The 24,470-nt window shown below is 42.6% G+C and overlaps 1 protein-coding gene across 1 annotated transcript in view; it reads right to left on the bottom strand.

The window, feature by feature from the left end:
* Positions 1-23,995, bottom strand: part of LRPPRC (leucine rich pentatricopeptide repeat containing) — a 164,211-nt gene extending 140,216 nt beyond the window's left edge. Inside the window, exons 1-2 of the mRNA XM_050951750.1 lie at positions 23,837-23,995; positions 7,031-7,236 (exon numbers count right to left, since the gene is read on the bottom strand). Of these exons, the coding sequence (XP_050807707.1) occupies positions 7,031-7,236; positions 23,837-23,970 (340 nt within the window). The 5' untranslated portion in view covers positions 23,971-23,995. The remainder of the gene's footprint in view (positions 1-7,030; positions 7,237-23,836) is intronic.
* Between the last annotated feature and the right edge of the window lie 475 nt (positions 23,996-24,470).

Raw genomic sequence — 24,470 nt, 5'->3', positions numbered from 1 at the left:
TCACCAGAATGCAAGGATGCTGTACAGTTACCAAGTCCATCATCTGGTAGTTTCAGTAATGTAAGGTATACAAGTCCCTGAACTCAGACTGACTACTGCCCTGAATTCTTCCATCCATACATCCATCAACATTGCTACTTCATCTTCTCATTGTATAATGCTGATGGAGAAAAAAATTTTGGACAAATATTTTTGAGACATGGTTGGAGAATATTAGCAAGATATTTCAGAATGAGCTGACAGCATTAGGAAAAGATAGAAAATGTGGCAAAAGACCACCTTGGTTTAACCACGAGATCTTGCATGACCTACAAAATAAAAAGGAGTCATATAAAAAATGGAAACTAGGTCAGATTACAAAGGATGAATATAGGCAAATAACATAGGAATGCAAGGGCAAGATTAGAAAGGCAAAGGCACAAAATGAGCTCAAACTAGCTATGGGAAACAAGAAGACTTTTTATCAATACATTAGAAGCAAGAGGAAGACCAAGGACAGGGTAGGCCCACTGCTCAGTGAGGAGGGAGAAACAGTAACGGGAGACTTGGAAATGGCAGAGATGCTTAATGACTTCTTTGTTTCGGTCTTCACAGAGCAGTCTACAGGAATGTCTAACATAGTGAATGCTTATGGGAAGGGGGTAGGTTTAGAATATGAAATAAAAAAAGAGCAAGTTAAAAATCACTTAGAAAAGTTAGATGCCTGCAAGTCACCAGGGCCTGATGAAATGCATCCTAGAATACTCAAGGAGTTAATAAAGGAGGTTTCTGAGCCTCTAGCTATTATCTTTGGAAAGTCATGGGAGACGGGAGAGATTCCAGAAGACTGGAAAAGGGCAAATATAATGCCTATCTATAAAAAAGGAAATAAAAACAACCCAGGAAACTACAGACCAGTTAGTTTAACTTCTGTGCCAGGGAAGATAATGGAGCAAGTAATTAAAGAAATCATCTGCAAACACTTGGAAGGTGATAGGGAATAGCCAGCATGGATTTGCAAAGAAATCGTGTCAAACCAATCCGATAGCTTTCTTTGATAGAATAACGAGTCTTGTGGATAAGGGAGAAGCGGTGGATGTGGTATACCTAGACTTTAGTAAGGCATTTGATACGGTCTCACATGATATCCTTATCGATAAACTAGGCAAATACAATTTAGATGGGGCTACTATAAGGTGGGTGCATAACTGGCTGGATAACCGTACTCAGAGAGCAGTTATTAATGGCTCCCAATCCTGTTGGAAAGGTATAACAAGTGGGGTTCCGCAGGGGTCTGTTTTGGGACTGGCTCTGTTCAATATCTTCATCAACGACTTAGATGTTGGCATAGAAAGTACGCTTATTAAGTTTGCGGACGATACCAAACTGGGAGGGACTGCAACTGCTTTGGAGGACAGGGTCAAAATTCAAAATGATCTGGACAAACTGGAGAAATGTCTGAGGTAAACTGGATGAAGTTCAATAAAGATAAATGCAAAGTGCTCCACTTAGGAAGGAACAATCAGTTTCACACATACAGAATGGGAAGAGACTGTCTAGGAAGGAATATGGCAGAAAGAGATCTAGGGGTCATAGTGGACCACAAGCTAAATATGAGTCAACAGTGTGATGCTGTTTCAAAAAAGGCAAATGTGACTCTGGGAACAGGTGTGTTGTGAGCAAGACATGAGACGTCATTCTTCCACTCTACTCTGCGCTGGTTAGGCCTCACCTGGAGTATTGTGTCCAGTTCTGGGCACTGCATTTCAAGAAAGATGTGGAGAAATTGGAGAGGGTCCAGAGAAGAGCAACAAGAATGATTAAAGGTCTTGAGAACATGACCTATGAAGGAAGGCTGAAAGAATTGGGTTTATTTAATTTGGAAAAGAGATGACGACTGAGAGGGGACATGATAGCAGTTTTCAGGTATCTAAAAGGGTGTTATCAGGAGGAGGGAGAAAACTTGTTCACTTTAGCCTCTAATGATAGAACAAGAAGCAATGGGCTTAAACTGCAGCAAGGGAGATTTAGGTTGGACATTAGGAAAAAGTTCCTGTCAGGGTAGTTAAACACTGGAATAAATTGCCTAGGGAGGTTGTGGAATCTCCATCTCTGGAGATATTTAAGAGTAGGTTAGATAAATGTCTATCAGGGATGGTCTAGATAGTATTTGGTCCTGCCATGAGGGCAGAGGACTGGACTCGATGACCTCTTGAGGTCCCTTCCAGTCTTAGAGTCTATGAATCATACCAACTTGAACAACCAATATATCCTGAGATAATTAACACTTGGTTTTTCACCCTCAGCATCCATTTGTCCCAAAACAGAGTTATTATCTTGTTAACAAGGTTACTCAAGTATCATCTAAATATGAATATGGTGATTACTCTGTACATCAGTCTACAGTTTGGGAACGGAGCTTGTGACAAGGTCTACCTCTAGAGTTCCTCCAACTCTAATACTCAGCCCCAGGGGTACCAGAGAAAAATAACCACAGCCGGTCTGGCTTTCTTGTGCGGACCAGTGGGGCAGGTTGTAGCAGGACCCCTGCAAGAGAAGGATAAAGAGAGGGAAGGGGTACAGTGCACTCAGGACTTCACAAGCAAGCAAACTGCAAACTAATTTTACAAGAAATCTTCAAGTCTCTTTGAAAAGTCTACCTACTTTAAAGCAGCATGTACCTATACCCCTTTCCTAGTGTACCACCTTAACAGAGAGGCCTCATTCCATCAGATGGACTACTCCTGTGACAGAAAATAAGTGCTGCATTAGAGCATCAGATACAGAATATCAAATTTAGGAGAGACAATAACTGCGGTTCACGATGGGCTGGGTTTTTTGGTGTGCATGGGTTACACTATGGTTTTGTTAATTCAAGTGAGTCCCATCTTACACTGGGGTTATGTTGTGCTGTCAGCGTGTAAAGCAAAAATCGCATATAGTCAAAATTACATTGAGTGTAATGACAGATGGAATTGCCCGCACTACAGGTACAGTATTTAAATTGTTATTTTTCTCTTTTTTTGTTTTTGCTGACAGCGCAAAGCTGAATTCGCGTATGTTAAATGCGCGTAAGATGAGACTCGCCTATACTGTCAAACAGAAGCAGGCCATTACTAGACAATGTGAAGAATAACCAAATTCTTGAGCTACTCATGCAACTCACAAAAATGCTATTAGGGCTTTATAATGTAAATTAATCACCAAAAATTATGCACAGGAACTGTAAAAAAGCAAGTATAAAATAGAATAAAATAACTACAAGGTAAAACAATTAATCTCTTGCAGCATAAGAAGAAATCCCTTTTAGATGGATGGAGTCTAAACCCACACCTTGAGAGTTTTTTTTTAAAAAGTGTCCATGGGTATAAGATGCTACATCACTACGGACTGCAAACGTCTATGGGAAATGAACACTAATGCAGACAAGCTATTCACAGGAAGGAAAAGAGGACAGAGAATCAAGACAGGTAGGAAGGGAGAATGGAAAAGAGGTGAGGAGAAAGGGAAAATGAGAATGAAAGTCCAATATTAATAAAAGGCAGAAATGTGAACTGGAAAGAGAAGACAGAAGACAAAAAGAGAAAGCAGGCATAAAATCAAACACAGGAGAAGATAATGCACCAACGCAACTCCCAGATGGAGATGTCTGACATTAGTTCAAATCTTGACTAGTTTCAAATCCTAGTCTATTCTTCTATAAAAACTGGGGCAAACTGCACCAGCACAATTCAAGTGTAAACGAGTGGCTCCAGCTACTTCATGGCAACTTTCAAGCTATTCTTTCTATCAAGGAGTATCTTTGATGTTGCAGGACAAATAATGCAAGCTTAAAGATATTAGAAATGGGGAACTTATTTACACAGCCAAACTAAAACCCTCAGTTTGAATCTGTAATTAATCTGCTTGTAGCAGGGGGGTCCCCTGCTCCTGCACTGAAGGGTTTAAAACAGCCCAGGAGAGGGCTGTGGCTGGGGCAAGAAGCCTGGGCTGACTGGGGAAAGTAGGCTCAGCTAGGGCCATGCCCCTATCAAGCCCAGCTGGCCCCTATAAGAGGCTGTGAGCCAGAAGCCCAAACAGTCTCTCTCTAGCTGTAGAGGGAAATGGGCCTGGCTGCAGGGTACCTGAATGAAGCAGGGCTGGGGAAAGGTTGAGGAGCTGGGGAGCTCCAGCCTGGAAAGCCCCAGGCTGCGGCCTAGCATTGGGCTAATAGGTACTGGGGGTTGCAGAGGGCAGCCCAGGGGTAGGCCAAGGCAGCAGGTCCAAACCCTCCTTGCCAGTGATGCGTAGGCTGATACTGCAGTCTGCCCCAGGGAAGGGGGGCTAGATGATGACTGGCAGTAGCCATATACTGAGGCAAGGTGAGGATAGTGGGTGGGGGTCCTCCAAGGAGGGGAGACCCTAAGATTGAGGGGTTAATTCCAGGGGGCAGCACCCCAGGTAAAAGGGCACCGGATCCAGGGAGGGACCCAGGGGCCAGAAGACAGGCGGATCATTGGCCTGCAGAAGGCGCTCCGGAGCTGGAACCGATCTAATTCCCAGAAGTCACCAGCAGGAGGCGCTGCAGAGGCAAGTCTGCTCCTCTACACTGCTCATTAGTATAACCCAGGGGTAGGCAACCTATGGCATGGGTGCCAAAGGTGGCATGCAAGCTGATTTTCAGTGGCAGTCACACTACCTGGGTCTTGGCCACCAGTCTGTGAGGCTCTGCATTTTAATTTCATTTTAAATGAAGCTTCTTAAACATTTTAAAAGCCTTATTTACTTTACATGCAACAATAGTTTAATTATATATTATAGACTTATAAAAAGAGACCTTCTAAAACGTTAAAATGTATTACTGGCACGCGAAACCTTAAATTAGAGTGAATAAATGAAGATTCGGCACACCACCTCTGAAAGGTTGCCGATCCCTGGTATAACTAATCAATGATCAAAAAGGAATAACTTGTGCTTGAGTCCGAGGACTTAAAACCCTTGACTGAAAAACAGTACTCTTCTTGTGGGGAAGATCTTTCTTGATGAGGCTGCTCTGACCCTAACCTTGAATGAATAATAGGCTGGATCCTGTTCAAGAAGAATCAAGAAGGATTCTGCATTCACTTCAATTGAGAGGACTGGACCCTATAGAAACCAATGATAATATCTGAGTTTTTGACAGAACTGAAAGGGACAATTCCTAAACTGGCAACAGCCACTTAATTACTGCAATAACATGACTTTTCAAGAAGAGAGGGGACCACCCAGAGAAAAGACAAAATTAAAGCTCCGACCAAAAAAAAAAAAATATTACTCAAGAAAGATACCTCAAAAATATTAATGAGAGAAGGAAAAGAATTGAGCCCCTAGGTATGTTAACAGTTATCTGCAAAACCATGCATGTTCGATATCCTCAAAAACTTCCTGTGGGAGCATTCAACAGTGAAATCAGTTTAACTTTAAAATAAAATAAAATCCACTTTTGGGAAAGGAGGATGAAGAAAACTTTTGAAACTTAACTTGTTTGGAGCATTCACCACATAAATAATCTAGTTACAGGGGAATCTGGGATAATCTCTCTCTTTTTCCTTTTCTGTTCACCTTCAGCAATAACCAGCATCTTAAAAATACAGTGTCGTTCCTTATAGCTACAATTTTTACATGTGCTGTATAGAGAAAAAAAAGACAATCCCTGTTCCAGTTTTATAACCAAGCTTAGCTATGACACAGTGAAAGATGATGTTCAGCAAAGGGAAAGATAGTTTGTTGCTCTGATGTATGTAAAATAGTACAGGCAACTCATTAGCAGATGATAAAAGCACACTGAACATCAGCCTGAACTAGCACCAGATTTTTCTGCAACCCTGTTCTACCACAATAGTGGAAGAGTGAAGGTTTGATGCTTTATCATGGTCACTGGTCTCTTACATACAAGTTAATACAGTAACTCCTCACTTAACGTTGTAGTTATGTTCCTGAAAAATGCGACTTTAAGCAAAATGATGTTAGGCAAATCCAATTTTCCCATAAGAATTAATGTAAATAAGGGGGTTAGGTTACAGGGAAACTTTTTTCACCAGACAAAAAACTATATTCTCTCTCTCTCTCTCTCGATAGATAAGATACACACACAAACAATACATTTTAAACAAACAATTTAATACTGTTCACAGCTATCATGATTGTGAAGCTTGGTTCAGGTGGTAAAGTTAGAGGGTGGAAGAGGGTGGGATATTTCCCAGGGAATTCCCTGCTGCTAAATGATGAAGTAACACTTGACTGAGCCCTCAAGGGTTTAACACGTTGTTAATGTAGCCTCTCATCAAGGCAACACGAACAGGAGGGAGGGGAGACAGCATAGCAGACAGAGACAGGGGGGGAGAGAGAGAAATGCACACTTCCCCCTTAAGTAAGCTGACTCGCTCTTAAGTGCATTGTTTTTTTATGTGGATCAGGAAGTTGAGACAGCAGCTGCTGCCCCAGGCTCTCTCCGTCCCTGTCCCCACTCTGCTCTATATGGAGAAGAAGGGGTAAGCAGGGTGTAGGAGAGGGAGACACCCTGGACATCCTCCTCTCCCCGGCAAAGCAAGCAGAAGGCTCGGGGAGCAGCTCCAAGGCAGAAGGCAGGATCAGCACATGGCAGTGGGGGTAGGGATAGCTGCAATTGCTAGCCTGCTGGCAGCTGCTGCACAGGGGACTTAGGGGTGCGGGGAGCTGATGAAGGGCTGCCGGTCCACCCTGGTTCCAAGCCCCCACCAGCTAGCTGCAACAGGTTGCTCTTCCTGCAAGCAGTGGACAAAGCAAGCGGCTGCCAGACATTAGAAAGGAGCATTGTACAACTTTAAATGAGCATGTTCCCTAACTGATCAGTAAGCGGAACGACTTTAAGTGAGGAGTTACTGTAAAGCTAAACTTCCGCAATTGCCTGTAAGTTTTTGAGTCAAGGTGTGCGGTAGGTTTAGTAACACCCAAAAAACAAAACCAACAAAATCAGTTTCATATATGTCCTTTCATTTTGATAAAAACTTTAAAATGAAATGTCAACTTAGCATACAATGAAAAGCAGATTTACCTGTTCTGCACATGTCATGGAAGATTGTTAGTAGAAGAGTTCTAGTAATGCGGCCAGTTCTTCTGACAGAGTTATCCAGTTTATTTAAGGCCCAGTCAAAATGCTGTGCTTGCTTATTCTGAACACTCAAAACAGGTTCTTCTTGAACTTTCCCCTTCTGATGAGGTGCAATTGCAAAGAGCCTTGCTTGGTAGATCAGATGTGTGCTAAACAAAACACAAAAACCAGTTATGGCTGTTAATGAGCAAAGGATCTATTGACACTTAACATTTTGTGGAAGGAGGTTTTTAATTCCCCTATACCAACATCCCTCACTTCACCCAAAAAAAGCCAAAACCTTTTACAGGTCTGTCGCATCTTATGCTGGGGTTACGTTCCGCAGTCTGCGCGTAAAGCGAAAATCGCGTATAGTCAAAATTACATTGAGTGTAATGGCAGGCGGAATCACCCACACTACAGGTACAGTATTAAAATTATTTCTCTCTTTTTTGTTTTTGCCAACCGCGTAAAGCTGAAATCGCGCATTTTAATTGTGCGTAAGGTGCGACAGACCTGTACAGATGACATTCAATGCTGATTTAAACCAATGCAGGCAACTCAGACTACTGTATCGTTGGGGAAAGGTTGGGGAGAAGTCAACTAAGAAATGTATAAAATTGTATATTTCTCATATTGTCAAATGTTTGCTTATTTGGGGCGTCAGGCTACACTGATAATAGCTTTGCCTAAAAATGGTTCACATGGTATTTTTGTAGAACAAACAAGTTTTGAAGCAAGGAATATGATTTCCCCATGAATAGGTGTAGACAACTCTTCTGAAGAGCAATAAATGAGACAGCGAGCAACGATCATTTTTATAACCAGTTTAAAGTATTAACAAAGAGGGCTGAACAATGTAAAGACTATAAACTTCGAAGATATTTTTTCATCTTATAAAATTACACCATTACATCAGAGATAAATGGATATAAAAAAGACTTACTATGCTGTTTTAAAACACATTGTAGCAACCATCAAAGATTTTTAAAAATTTATTTCCACAGCACTAAGGACTAGGAAAATATGACAATATAAAAAATTCTTCATAAAATTTCTTAACTGTTAGAAATTCTTGTTCTGGAATTAGAATGGTCCACACAGAGTTAATCAGGAATGGCTATCATGCTTTAAATTCACACCCTACCTTAATCCACACCAACTTTCAAGTGTAGATAAACCCTGAATTATCGTTAGGGTCTTACCAATTTCACAGCCATGAAAAACATGTCACAGATTGATAAATCTGGTCTTGTGTGCTTTTACCCTATAGTGCACAGACATCACAAGGAAGACCACCGTTTCTCAAAGTGAGGGTCCTGACCCAAAAGAGAGTTGCAGGGGGGTCGCAAGGTTATTTTAGGGGAGTCTCGGTATTTCCACTTTTACTTCTGTGCTGCCTTCAGAACTGAGGGCCCAGACACCCAGCTCTAAGGCAGCACCCCACTAGCTGCAGTGCAGAAATAAGGGTGGCAATATTATGTCATCCTTACTTCTGCACTGCTGCTGGTGGCGGCTCTGCCTCCAGAGCTTGGCTCCTGGCCCGCAGCTGCCACTCTCCAGCTGCCCAGCTCTGAAGGCAGCACCACTGTCAGCAGAAGCACAGGAGAAAGGGTAGCAGTACCGCATCCCCTCCCCAAAATAACCTTGCGACCCCACACACATCCTTTTTGGGTCAGGACCCCTATAATTACAACACCATGAAACTTCAGATTTAAATAACTGGAATCATAAAGTTTACTATTTTTAAAAAACCATGACCATAGAGTTGATAAAAATGGACTGTGAATTTGGTAGGGCCCTAACTAAATTGGTGTGGTCCACAGTCACTATACAGACAAAAGAATGCACTGAACTGTACTCAGCAGGTCCTCATTGTGTGCATATGTTTTCTGAAGCATGTGCTGAGGTCATTCTTGCAGCTACCCATATTGGCCCAGATCATCCTCTTCTAGATCCCTTGCACAAAGGGAAAAAACAGATTCTGCATACTGAGAGAAGAAGGGCTCACTGGCATCTACAACTCTGGCCCCTCCCTCTAAAACCTGCAAAACATACTTTTGGGTCCACAGTGATAACTGGGCAGGCCAGGCACACCAAGAACTTTAAGTGAAAGAGGCAACACAGACAGAGGGGCAATATCTTTTTTGATGTGCCCCTCCACAAAGGGATCTTAGTGGCAACCTGAAAGACTTTGGAAGGCCAGCTTGATTGTAAACAACATTTGAGGAGCAAGGGACAGTACAGTTCCACCAGGTCTGTGGTCATCCTCCATGAAAAATTCCACCCAACAAAAGGGACAGTGTGAGGAATCTCTGAGGAACCTCTCTTGAGCACCCACCTGCAGATTTTTTCACAGGCGGGATGATTTAATACCACAAATTGGAGTGGGGGCAGGGGGAAGGAAAGACTGTCAAGAAAGCATTTACTTTTAAATCCACACAAAAAAACAATTGTTAAATTCATCAGTGTTTGGGAGGTGAAGCTCTTAAAGTTGTCCTCTACCACTAGACTGCACAGTTTTATACAGTTGATGAGGCCACAATGCAATTAGTGCTATATCAATTCACACCATCTTAGTAATGACGTTTGCATACAGTCAAAAGAAATATCTGAAATCAATTCTTTTGAGCTAAAAGGAAAAAAGGTCCTATGCATTTGTTACCATATATAGATTTCACTGATTTAAAACTAACTAAAGTCAGTTGAGTTTGGGAGAAATAAGATTGCAAAATATTTTCAGAGTTAGACAAGAGGAATAACAGTACAATAAAGCTTCTTGTTGCTGTTGTTTTGGTTTTATTTGTTTGTTTGTTATTTCAACCCTTAAAATGACTAATCATCCGAGGAGCACAGTTTTCTGCCCAGGCAGCTTATTTATCAGTGACCTATTTGCCAGATAATTATAATCCATTATATTTTTATTCTCACCCTAGCTCTTTTCCATATCTACCTGTACATAAGGACACAAACAACAAAGGAAAATGGTATGCACTAGTAGTTTGGAATGCTACTTGAAAGTTTGACACACTACTTCAAGTCAAGGTTGATATCATGAGTGACCATACTCTTCACAAGCAGCAACATATGAGTATACTATCATCTTAATGCACAAGGATTTATGCTTGCAACTTCCATTAGCATTAATGGACACAGCTGTGCCATTACAACCGTGCTGCTAAAAGGCGTGCCGCCTAGCTGTTGTTTGTCAGTGGGAGACAGCTCTCCTGCTGACAAAAAAACTTCCACTCCCAATGAGCGGCAGCAGCTTTGTCGGCAGGAGAGCACCCCTGCCAACATAGAGCTGTTCACCCCAGCGCTTTTCGTAAACGTTTGTCGTTAGAGCATGTGGTTTTTTAGTACCCCGAACAACAAAAATTTTGCTGATGAAGTTCCAGGGTAGACAAAGCCTATGTCTCTGTTCCTCGATATAAGAACATAAATCTTAGTTTCAATGCTAATAAAATCCGGTCATCATTCTGCAAGGATACTGACCTAACAGTACATATACTGAAAAGTTAAATACATTAACTCCTATGCCAGACAGCTCATCCATGCCTGCAAATATTTTGCATCCACATTTCATATCTACAGTTTATACGAGTGGTCCCCAAACTTTTCATGGTCACACTCCCTCTCCCAAGAGCTAGGGGTCAGAAACCAGGGGAGAGGGGAAAATGTGGACAGGGACAAGGGTACCGCAGCTGGGGCCAGGCATGGGACCGGAAGTCAGGGAAATGGTTGGGAGTGGAGCAGGGCTGGGTGGCACTCCCGCCCCAACCCCCTGAACAGGGCTGCGCCCCAGAATTTAGAGTCCTCTGGTTTATACACTGCCTTTGCAAACAAACAATCTTATCAAGGATCCTTGCATTTAAAACGCAGCTAGCACTTTAAAGCTTCTATAGCATCAAGGAAGATTAAACTTGACACATCTACAGTAGAGTTTTGCATACTACCAACTGTCAAAATCAGACCTCAGATCTGCCATAAAATGAAGTATATCATTTGTTACTAAACTATCCTTGCTCAAAATTTAGCCTGGTGGTCCATTTTTTAAATAGGGGAAAAGTCAAGACTTAGCACAAGTCTGACCTAGTATAAAGCAGAATACTTTGCTTCTGTAGTCAGGAAGAAAGCAATTAGTACATTTGGCTGACACACATGCTTATAAACACTGCAAAAAATCAAAGTATTTATTGATAGCCACGTTCAGACATTAACTCACCAATTTAAAAAATTGCACAACTTTAAACAGTTTAGTCAGCAGAGGATAGAACCCATTACTCCTCAGGGAATTTTGCATCACTGTGTGCAGAATTCATGGCCCCCACCCATTTCTTTGCTTACCCACAGAAAAATGACTTCTGACAGGAAAGCAAAGGGAAGCCAAAAGAGCGGCCATGTGCCCACTCCCTGGCAGTGCAGACTCCTCGATTTGGGCACCCAGAGCACCTGGTACAGATGTAAATCACCACCTGGGGAGGGAAGGGAGGGTGTGTGTGTGTGTGTGTGTGTGTGAGAGTGAGACTGTCCCTTTCGCTCGCTATTGTAGAACACTCAGCATGGAGGGGCAGGGCTTTGGGGTATTTCTGAAGAGGTAGGCGTGAAACAGGCTCTGTTCCCTCAGGCAGAGGAGAATGTAGCAGCCTGCCTGCTTACTGAATTCCCACAGGAGTATTAAACACTATAAAATTTTAAGGCTCCTTTACATTGTCAGAGTGATGTAAACAAGCCTTTTGTAAAGGACAGCATGTCCTTATAAATGTTGATGGTGCATTAGTGATTAGAACTGGTCTAAATTTTTGGACTGAAAAAATGTCCTATCAAAATGTGCTCCATGAACTATTTGCTACTGACCTTTTTGGAGATGGTCAGTAGCCAGTATAAATTGTGAATTTGAGTCCTCAGCCCTCGCTTGCTCTTCAGTTGTTTATGATGTAACACTGAGCATATGGCTGCATATTACTTGTTGACTAATAATTAGAAGGGTCAATACTAGCTACATTACTATTACCCAGAGGGAGTTTGGGGATTTCCTCTAATGCTCCCCACTCCTGTTCTACATCCAGGGTATTATAGTTTAAATAAATTACCAGAATAACTGAAACTAGCTGGATTAGACTGCATTAATTTTGACAACAAAATATGCAGAATTTTGCAAAATACTGTTCACAGAATTTTTAATATTTTTGTGCAGAACTTTAAAATTTTTGGCACAGAATTTCCCAGGAGTAACCCATTCACCTCAAATAAAGTATTCTTACACTGGGCTAACTATATCAGGTTGTTGTTTTTTTTAATTATTGCATTTGAGATCATAGAAAGAGGAACAGTTACACAGGAATCAGAGTCTGTCAAATGTTATCACAGATAAATAAAATTAAAACTCACTAAATTATAAACACACTACACAGGAAAGTTTAGTTTGATCTTTTTACAAGTTAATATTTAGCACAGTGATTACAAATTCTTAATAAACCTTCCTTCTAGGGCTGTCAATCACAGTTAACTCAAGTGAAAGCAGCAAAGAATCCTGTGGCACCTTATAGACTAACAGACGTTTTGGAGCATGAGCTATCGTGGGTGAATACCCACTTCCTCAGATGCATGTGACTCAAGTGATTAACTCAAAACAAATTAATTTTTAAATCTACTTAATCACGATTAATCACAGTTGTAATCACACAGTATAATAGAATACTAATTTAAATTTATTATAAATATTTTTGAATTTTTCTACATTTTCAAATATATTGATTTCAATACAGAACACAAAGTATTCAGCGCTCACTTTATCTTATTTTGATAAATATTTGCACTGTAAAAAAGAAACAAAATAGCATTTTTCAATTTACCTCATACAAGTACTGTAGTGCAACCTCATTATGGTGAAAGTGCAACTTACAAATCCATATTTTTGTTATATAACTGCAATCAAAAACAAAACAATGTAAAATTTTAGAACCTACAGATCCACTCAACCCTATGTCTTGTTTAGCCAATTGCTAAGACAAACAAGTTTGTTTACATTTATGGAAGATAATACTGCCTGCTTCTTATTTACAATGTCACTTGAAAGTGAGAACAGGTGTTTGTATGGCACCATTGTAGCTCGCATTTACATTCCAGATATGCTAAACATTCCTGTGCCCCTTCATTCTTCAGCCACCATTCCAGAGGACATGCTTCCATGCTGATGATGCTCGTTGAAAAAGTCTTGATTAAATTTGTGACCGAACTCCTTGGGGGAGAATTGTATGTCTACAGCTCTGTGTTTTACCTGCATTCTGCCATATATTTCATGTTACAGCAGTCTTCAATGACAACCCAACACATGCTGTTCAATTTAAGAACAATTTCAGCACAATTCAACAAAATGTAAAGAAGGTACCAATGTGAGATTTCTAAAGTTAACTACAGCACTTGACCCAAGGTTTAAGAAAATGCGGTGCCTTCCAAAATTTGAAAGGGAGAAGGTGTGGAACATGCTGTTGGAAGTCTTAAAAGAGCAACACTCGGATGCAGAAACTACAAACCCCAAACCAACAAAAAATAAAATAAACCTTCTGTTGGTGGCATCTGATTCAGATGAAGAAAATGAATGTGCGTCAATCTGCACTGCTTTGGATTGTTATCGAACACAACCCATCATCAGCATGGAAGCATGTCCTCTGGAATGGTGGCCAAATCACGCAGGGGTATACAAATGTTCAGCATATCTGGCACGTAAATACCTTGCAACTCCATCTACAACAGTGCCTTGCGAACAATAAAGAGATTGCACTACAGTACTTGCATGAAGTGAATTGAAAAATACTATTTCTTTTATCTTTTTTACAGTGTCAATATTTGTAATCAAATATAATATAAAATGACCACTGTACACTTCGTATTCTCTGTTGTAACTGAAATCAATATATTTGAAAATGTAGAAAGCATCCAAAAATACTTATAATAAATGGTATTCTAATATTAACAGTGTGATTAAATCTGCAATTAACCGTGATTTTTTAAAAATCTTGTAATTAACTGCGATTCATTTTTTTAAAATCACTAGATAGCCCTACTTCCTGTGCACTCAACTAATCTTCATTATAAATATCAATACATAATGCCAGTAAGATAGAAATGTGATAACGTGAAATTGAAACCTAATTGGGATATTAGTGGTTCAGCCAGAATTAAGATAAGCTTTTTCCACACACTACAGAGATGTGCCCCTGGAGGGAGGTTTGTATTTCACTTAGATAAGGCAGTATACTACCTGCAAAGAGAGCAATTTTATATTCTTTATTATGGATTGTGATGCTTTAAATTTCAGGCAGAATATCTGAAAGCTACCACAAGTTTTGTTCGATTATCGATGACAACCCAACACATGCTGTTCAAAGTGTTGGGGACAAAGTGACAAAGGACATCATTATTCCTGTAAAAGAACAAAGACTCTGATAAGATGACATGAAAATAAAAAATGCACATGAAGAATAGCAGGACAGTTTAGTGCCAGCTATACATTAAAGTTTGAAATTAAGTTTCTCCAGTAATATTAAAACAATCATACTGAATGCCTTCTCTCCATCTAATGCTAGCAGGCTACTTTTATCCTTTGGTTTAAAGATATATTAGTGTTCCACCTATTATGATTTGTGTCCGTTCCTGGGACAGAGCCAAATTGGTGTGAACTGGTAGTAACTAAACTAATAGTTTGACTAGATAAAGGATATTGACCAGTACATTCTATGGTCGTCTTGATTTTTAATCAGTTGTACATACAGTTATGCTGGCCTCCAAAACTGGAACTGGCCAATTTTCCCCATTCAAGGAAATAATAATAGAAGATTTTGAAGGATTTGACGCACTAAGCTCCTGAAAAAGACATACAGAACTTCTTTCGAAAGCCATCCAGACCTTTTTTTCACCTGAAAGGGTTTCTTAGTGTTTTGAACTTTCATGTTATCTAACTTACAACCATATTTGCTTTCTACAGTAATGTGCGATTTTTAAGTTCTCCAAAAAAGTATACATTTGCACTATAAAAGGAGTTGCTGAGGGTTACAGTTTTTTGTAGACCTAAAATGGTTCTCTTGATTCACCATCAGTTTATTTAGTTTATTCCATAATAATTGCAGGGAATGAGTGGGATGGGGTATTTTTGAAAGCATATGGCTACATTTATTTCAAATACCACTACTGGGTGGGTGAGAGGGACATGTTTGTCCTAGATTTGATAAAAGTGTAACTTGTCAACATTAACTTATTCAGCTTGAACTTTTCAGATGCACTATTACTGATTTTTTCCTGCAATTCTCATAACTGCTCTACAGCATAAAACAGGTGCATTAGTATACACACCTTCAATTAAAATGCTTGAAAAGGTAGAAATTAGTTTTGTTCCAAAGTATTTTTCCACCAATCTGACCCTATCACCACCCCTACTCCTCCGAATCCTTCAATAGTTCTGTCTCTTAATATAAAAATACAAGATTCTCATCTGCAAGACCCTCTGCAGTCCTGCTGCCTTCAAAATGTTTGCTCTCTTGTTCTCTTTCCCTAGTCCCCCTTTCTTTATTGCTCCCTTGGCTTCTCTTTACTTCAGTTTTGGCTGCATGCCTCTTTCATGCTGTCACATATGCTTGGAACAGCTTTGATAACTTACACCATGAGGAACCTACTATTCTCCTCCACACTTCTGCTAAAATGCACAACTCTTCTGCCTCTCTTCTTCAACAAACCCCACATCCTCCTTCCTGAACGTTGGCCTAGCATTGTTTTATGTTTGCCTCCCATAAAATACAAGCACTTCCATACAAGAAGTGTGTGTCATTGAGGTTTATAAAGCTCTTTGGAAAGTAATAGCACTTTTTCTTAAAAATAAAATACTAAAGCTAATGGAATTAGCATCCATTCCTGCATTAAGAGTTGTATTCGTTCTGCCAATCCAAAAAGACATTTTTAATTAACTACAGAAAACTAAACGTTGTACCCCTTGACGTTACTGTAAGTACTAGTGTTTAGCCAAATGGTTCACAAATACAATTAAAGTGTTGAGTACATATTTCAATTAGAACAAAAATTCTACTGAACTGTATTACAATTGGCAATCTTGTCAATATGAAATCCCAGTAAATAGTTACTGTTGGCATTCACTTACAACCATAGCTACACAATTTATAGATACAGCTTAAATACGGAAGTACGAGAAAATACCAGTAAAGAAAATGGAAATTATTTATTTATATTATAGTTGCAGCTAAAGACTATATTCAGGATTGAAACCTCACTGTGGGCATTAAACAAACACAAAATGGCCCGTCACAGCACAATTTACAAAGCAAAATTGAGACAAAATGTAAAAAAATAGTCTGTGTTTTGCCAATACTGGCTTTTGCTATATATTGGCTGGGAAAAAGGAAATCACAATGTATTTGCCATACACTGAATGTGAAATTGTTTCCTTGTACTTGCTTAGTGTGCATCCTGGGCTTAATCCACTCTCCAGTCATTTCTCAAGGAAAAAGAGCACTGAATCCAATACAAGTTTTGCATGCAAAAGGACAGCAAGATCAGTCCTCCAAGATGGTGAACACAATTGATCCAAGTCTCTAGACCAGGGATCAGCAACCTTTGGCACGCAGTCTGTCAGGAAAATCCGCTGGCAGACAGGGATGTTTTGTTTACCTGCAGCGTTCGCGGTTTGGCAGATTGCAGCTCCCACTGGCCGAGGGGGCTGCGGGAAGCGGCAGCCAGTACATCCCTCAGCCCATGCCACTTCTGGCAGTCCGCATTTCCTTGACGAGGTTGCCGATCCCTGCTCTAGACATTCAAATAATCTTGGAAAGAAAGCTGCACTACAGGTACTTTTTTGTAACCATTTCATACAAGTAGTGCAGTAAGCTGCTTGGACCATTTTGATGTCAGCTTGAAGACAAAAAAACAGCACCAGGAAAACTGATTCCTTTATCAATGGTCAATGCCTCCTCTGAGTGCCAACACTCAAACAAGCATTAATTAGGGCCTTCTTCAAGAACACCCCACAAACCACCACCTTGATAACCCTACCAACCACTACAGCCATAAACCTTCCCCATTTATGTTTTGCTTTACAGAGCTTATATCACAATACCAGCTAGGCACTTGTTTATAGAATTTAAGACACATTTTAAGGAAAAGCAGCAAAGAGTCCTGTGGCACCTTACAGACTAACAGACGTATTGGAGCATGAGCTTTTGTGGGTGAATACCCACTTTGTCAGATTCACCCATGAAAGCTCATGCTCCAATACGTCTGTTAGTCTATACCATGCCCCAGGACTCTCTGCTGCTTTTACAGATCCAGACTAACACGGCTACCCCTCTGATACTTTACAGAAAAGGTCATTTAAAAGGTCACAATGGTGCCACTCCAGTTGTATCATGTTTCATGTGTAGGTATAGAACATAGACTGCATTAGTATCTGTCCATTGTCAGGAGATCAACAGTAAAGTCATCAAGTATGGATACTTATTTTATTATATGGATCAACAGTTTGACAGTGGACCATGAGGCATTGTTTACGCTCTGACAGGCTCTGGCAGGAATGGATGAGATTGTTTCAGTGGCACTGTTCCTTCCGTTGAAAGGTTTTGTGTAACCGCTTGTTCATTCCTTACAACCTTATCAAGTGGTCTCACAAGATTCCATTATACTACCACTCCTGGTCAGCGCACATTTGAGGCTATTAGAATAGAGTGCTAATTCTTTGGGATCACACAGCCATTAGCATGCTTATCAAGTCTGGCAATGCTGGTTGCCAGGAAGAAGAAACTAGAGAAATTGACAGGGATTTGTGACTACTCCAGCTAGTGCTGGAGTGCATCTACCTCTTACCAAAGTGGCTTGCAAATCTGGACTCCCAGTCAGTCATACTGGCTCATTCTGCTTCCCCAACACTCATCTCCTCAACAATCTGAAGTCGGCCTGAAGGCTCTCTTTTTACATGATGATTCAAATTTTGCCAGTCATCCACACCTGGTACCCGTAGGTAGTTTTTTTCCCTTTCTAGTGTTTATATGATGCCCAGATACTGTAGTAATAAGAATCTTAGAAATGCATGAATTAAGGGATGTTTAAGGCAACATGTGAATTTTAAATTGGTGTCATAGGCTAAGATGTTATATAGCATGTCATTCTTTTAAAAAGTTCAGTAAGCATATGAGAGAAAAGAAGTCATCTCTTCTATGCCCCTGCTAGCGCAGAATATTGCTTATTGTGTGTTTGCTAGACTTATGTCCTATCTTCAGCTATCCCAAGCAATACAGTTGCATCAATATTCTTTGGAATATATTCCATACTATACTATATCTCCCTGTGAGGTTACTGCGAGTTTAAATTGAAGACTTAGGACCCAAACAAGTTTAAGATGAGTACTCGTCACCTATGTGGTGTAAAACTACACAATTTTCTTACCAAAAGAGGCCATTTCCAAAAGTTAAGGCTTGTACAGTACACAACCCAAGCATGAGCTATGCCTTAGCTCAAAACTAATCCAGAGCATTGCCAAAGATGTAAGAACATTTAGGAACCTAAATGGCCCCTCAGTTTTACACCTTTGCTCTTGTACCTTATATACATATACACACACACACACATATATATATACACACACACACACATATATACTGGGAATGCTGAATGCTTTTACAACAGTGACAATAAGGAAATAAACATTTCAGCAGAAATGCAGACATTTGTTTCAGGACATGAAGTCATGTGGCAACTAATGATTCCTTAAATGAAAAGCTAAATAGAGTATTCACAATCCAAGTGACTGAATTTAGCCAATCAAGAAGTAAACACAACAAAAGGAATAATAGATTTCTAAATGGCTTGTCAGTTTATTTTTTTCCAACTTCAGTTTAGTTTTTAATTTCAGATAGTTTTTCACACAAAAAATAGTAATACAACTTAGTACTACATATATATATATATATATATATATATATATATATATATATATATATATTCATCTTTGCTGTGGGGGGGGAGAAGGGACTGGGACTGTTCAGCTTGGAAAAGAGATAACTAAGGGGGATATGATAGAGGTTTATAAAATCATGAATGGTGGGGAGAAAGTAAATAAAGAAGTGTTATTCCTCATAACACAAGAACTAGGGGTCATCAATGAAATTAATAATCAGCAGGTTTAACACAGTTCAAAACAAGAACTAAATAAACTCATGGTCCATCAAAGGCTATTAGCAGGATGGTCAGGGATGAATTGTGGTTGAGGTAGAAGTAGCCATCACTAAGAAGTGCCTCTGAATATTCCAGAGAAGTATGATTTTAATGTGATTATGCCTATGTTTATACAACAACATAAGAACAGCCATACTGAGTCAGAACATTCATCTATCTAGTTCAGTATCCTGTAACACTTCATTTACTTTCTCCACATTCATGATTTTATAGACTTCTGTCATAGTCCCCTGTTGGGACTTGGAGTTGGTTTCTATGAGCCATCGCTAAAGCTGACTTCAGGCAGTTGGATGAGAGAGATGGCAGCTGCACAAACACCGTCATCAGTAGCATCATGGCGCTCTCCCCCCACCACAGCACACTGGTCTGGATCCTCCGTGAGTTTCACAAAGGCCATCCCTGAGCAGCTGTAAGAAATATAATGCCCAATCCATGCCTTTTAGGGAAATAAAACAAGAAAGCTTTCAATTCTACTGAAGAGTTTACAATTCCAAAGTCTTTGAAACAATGAGAGGACCAGACATGTTTTAGGCTTCACCTCATGTTTCCAGCTCAACGCTCTACAAACTCAAAAAAATTGGATCTGACTGGAAAGTGATCAGACTGATCCTGTGCCTAAAACAGAATCAGAGAAGGAAACTTGTGAATGGATCCCTCTTCCCCACTTCTTAAGCGGTCAAAGAGTCTGCAGATGGTACATTATTCCTTGCCACTGATAAAACCTAGAAGTGTTGTTTTGCTAATAAACCCCTGTTGAAACCATGTTTCGTAGTGACTGACACCACCCAACACCATTAGATATAGCTCTCTTTACCTGTGCAAAGCTGCTCCCCTTCTTGACTAAAATAATTGATGCCAACTTAAGGAAAGCTACTCTTCCCATACAATAGAGAAAACTGCAGTTCCCCTCAACTTTTAATAGAGATTCAGTTCACAGATCATGCTGAGCACGACATATTGAGATCAAAGTTTCTATGGACTATTTATATCAGCACTGGAACCTGCTGATGTCCAAAGCTGTACCTTCATAGCAGAGATAATGGCTTGTTTGCTGCCTAAGAGAAAAAAATCAAAATGTCTAAAAGTTGCAAAATTACTTTCTGATGCAAAAAGTTATTTTCTAATGCAAGTGCAACATGCTGCATGGGTCTCATGGAGGCATGAGTATATGAATGTGCCTTATGAACAGCCACATGAGAAGAGTACCTTGTCTTGCATCTCTTGTTTTCCCCATTCAGTATTTATTTATGATCATTTGTACTGTTATATACTGAAAACTCTTAAGGAATGCATCTGTAAGCCACATCCTCAAAGGGACTTAGCTGTTGTCATGCATATTCTTTAGGCACCTTGCACCCAGTGGAATCCACAGCCCTGTAATGGGAATCTTGGCTCCCTATCCAGTGCACGAGAAGAGTTAGGTGCCAAAAAACATGTTCCACAAAAGCCAGCATGCTAACTGCCGAGCTGCCTAAGCAAGGCAATAGGAAATGCTTATGCCTCATCCCACAGGGAGTTAGGCACCTAACTCTGGTTGGAATTCCCAGTCATGAACCCTCTTCTGCGGGTCAGCACCAGTGTTCCCTATTTTTTCCCCACCCACGTGCAGAATGAATTTTGTTACGTGCACCAATATGGAGGTGATGTTTGACCCATCACCTCCCCATTGATGCACATAACAAAATTCATGTGGTGGGGGTGGGGCTGAGGGGTTCAGAGTGTGGGAAGGGGCTCAGGGCTGGGGTGAGTGCTTCAGCTGGGGGTGTGGGCCTGTGATGAGAGGCTCAGGGCTAGGGCAAAGGGTTGGGGAACAAATGGATATAAACTGGACACTAGGAAGTTTAGACTTGAAATTAGACAAAGGTTTCTAACCATTAGAGGAGTGAAGTTCTGGAACAGTCTTCCAAGGGGAGTAGTGGGGCAAAACATATCTGGCTTCAAGACTAAGCTTGATAAGTTTATGGAGGAAATGGTATGATGGGATAACCTAATTTTGGCAATTAATTTGGCAACCGATCTTTGATTATCAGCAGGTAAGTATGCCCAGTGTTCTGTGACGGGATGTTAGACAGGGTGGGATCTGAGTTACTACAGAGACTTCTTTCCTGAGTGCTGGCTGGTAGGTCTTGCCCACACGCTCAGGGTTTAACCGATTGCCATATTTGGGGTTGGGAAGGAATTTTCCTTCAGGGCAGATTGGCAGAGACCCTGGAGGTTTTTTGCCTTCCTCTGCAGCATGGGGCACGGGTCACTTGCTGGAACATTCTTTGCAACTTAAGGTCTTCAAACTACAATCTGAAGACTTCAATAACTCAGACATAGGTTAGGGGTTTGTTACAGGAGTGGGTGGGTGAGCTTCTGTGGCCTGCATTGTGCAGGAGGTCAGATTAGATGATCATAACGGTCCCTTCTGACCTTAAAGTCTATGAGTGCAAGGATCTGGGTGCTCCGGCTGGGGATGTGGGCCGGTGATGAGAGGCTCAGGGCTGGGGCCAGGAATGAGGGGTTCAGGGCTGGGGCAGAGGATCGGGGTGGGAGGATAAGGGCTCCAGCGTGAGGCTGGGGATGAAGGCTTGGGGTGCAGGCTACCCCAGGGCTACAGTGTGGAGAGAGGACTCCCCTCAGACCTCTCTCCCCCCAACAGCACCTGAGCTGGGGAAGAGAGAAGTGACTCTCCCCACAGCAGCAGCTCCGCAGGTAGGGCCGCAAGATGAGCGCCTCTTCTCTCCGGCAGGTCCAAGGTTGGGCTGGGACAGAGAATTGGGTGTGGGGGTGAGGCCTCCGGCTGGGGGTGTGGGCCAGTGATATGGGGCTCAGGCAGAGGGTTGGAGTGGGAGGGTGAGGGCTCTGGGGCTGGGCCAGCAATGAAGGGTTTGGGGTTCAGGCTGCCCCAGGGCTACAGTGAGGAGAGAAGACTCCCCCCCGGGAGAGGTGCCCTTCCCCTGTCCACGGCAGGTCCAGGGCAGGGCTACACCTGAGGAAGGAGCACATTTCCCCGAGCCGGTCCAGAACTGGGCTGGGGCCGGGGTGCGCACCTCAGTCATTTGTTGCCAGAAACACTAGAGGGCGAAGTGGCAGCACCCGCATAGCCTTTAGCTCAGTGATTAGGGCACTCACTCAGGATTCCCCTCTCTTTGTGATAAGATTTGATTTTCCCACCTCTCAGATGAGTACTCTAACCACTGGACCAGAGTCACACATGCTCTCTGTAGCCAATGTATATTTAATCAGTCATACAAAATGGAACAGCTCCAACAAGAAAGACTGCGAGAGCCACATCAGAATACTCTAAATCCCAGAGACTGGGATACCTATCTGAAAGGGGAGACCCCTAAATTCAAATCCCTTTTGCATACCAGAAAAAGGGAGGTCTAGACACAGTTCCCCCAACATCCCAGTGGAGTGTCCTAACCATTAGGCTAAAAATGGTAAGGGTACCACCCTCTTACCAGCCATTTTGCATGGGATTAAGCATACTCAGAACACCTCCTGTAGGGAAGACCTCATTGAGGCCCCACTGGAACTTAGATGAGAGAGGTTCCCAGGCATCTAGATTGAGATGGCTGCATGCATGCTCACTAGCACAAACTTGGGCACCTTGAGGGCTTTATCAGTGGAAATTTAAGGGCTTCAGGCACCTCCAGTGAAAGATGGAGGCTTAACTGGGGTCTGGCAGGTATGTAGTACGTAAATGCTGACTTGGGCACCTAACTCCTTTTGTGAATCTAGTCCTGTCTCTCTACTTGTTTCTGTATAGTACCTACATTTTAGTGTGCTCCAAAAAATAATGAAAGTTGAACTGGGATAAGTGACCATCCCACCAAGCAGTGGAACCTGGAACTACCCCAAGGGAATTAAAATATCCCCAAGAGAATCAGAACAGAGGCAATGTGGTCTTATGGTTAAGAATGAAAAGGGGGAAAGCCAACCTGCGTTCTACTCCTAGCCCTGACCTGCTGCATGACCTTGGACGAATCACTTCACCTCTCCCTGCCAGTTTTCTCTTTGTCAGGCTATAAATAAGCTCTCTGGTAGAGAAGCTGCCCCCTCCTCTGTGCAGCTCCCAGCACAACAGAGCCGTATCTCGGGGGCCCTACGACTGGTACTGTAAGAGGAAGTGAGCTGTGCCAGCAGCAGCAGACCTAGTTTACTGTCCGCGTGGGACAAGCCAAGCTGCCCTGATCAGGCCCGCGGGCCATAAGCTTGGCTCTGAGGAAGGTCACCATGCAGAACGTGGCTGGTCCCTCCGTCCTTGACCAGCTCTTTACAACCACAAAGGGGCTTGCGGGGGCTCGGGGAACCCCAGGCGGCAGCGCCCATGCGGGGCGAGACAAGGGCTGCCCCGCCCGAGGGAAGGGACAAGGAGCGGGCACAGGGGCTCGACAGCGCTGCCCGGGGGAAGGGGCTGGGCTGCCGCAGGGCCCGGCGTGGAGGGAACCGGGGTCGCGGTCCCAAGGCCCAGGGATAGGCAGAGAAGGGGGCAGAGCTGCAGGTCTGACCGGGCCCACGCGGGCCGCGCCGAGCCCGGGCACTCACCTGCCAGGGGCTCCCACCAGCCCTGCGGCGCGGGGCGCGGGGCGGTGGGCGGCGGCGGCTCCCCGCGGCAGCCGCAGGAGGAGGTGGGAGCAAAGAGGCCGGAACCGGCAGGCCGAGCTCAACAGCGCAGCCATTATCCTCACACACGCAGCGGACAGGAGGGGCACGTGACCACTCCAGACTCAACCACGCTGAGCCGGCGGTGGGGGGGAATGGAGGAGGGCACGCCCCTCGGGCCAACCCATCCCGCAAGGAGAAACCACTAACCTCAGGGGCGTGACCGTGCCAGGCTCTCTATAATTGGCTCCCATGGTGTCAATTTTCTCTGTTGGTCGAGCCTGCTCCCCCCTCCTCCCAAATGGTACAGCCTCAGCACGGTGGGCGCGCGGTACACCTTAACCCTGGGTTAGAATAGTTCGTTGGGCCGGTCAGAAACAAGCCCGAAGTTTTCTGAACCAAGGCCCAGCGGTGAAAGGCAAGCAGAGACGCTGGCGAGGGCAGGAGGAGAACGGGATGCCGAGGGAGAACGCGCCGCGCTGGGCAGGCGGGCGGACGGACGCTCCCTCAGCCTCCGCAGTTGATTTCGGGACGATTGGTGGTCGGCCCATAGCGGGACCAGGCCCCAGTCTCGGTC

This window comes from Gopherus flavomarginatus, chromosome 4 (genome assembly GCF_025201925.1).
Source record: "Gopherus flavomarginatus isolate rGopFla2 chromosome 4, rGopFla2.mat.asm, whole genome shotgun sequence".
NCBI classification, from domain to species: domain Eukaryota; kingdom Metazoa; phylum Chordata; order Testudines; family Testudinidae; genus Gopherus; species Gopherus flavomarginatus.
This window is presented reverse-complemented; position numbering and strand designations above follow the sequence as displayed.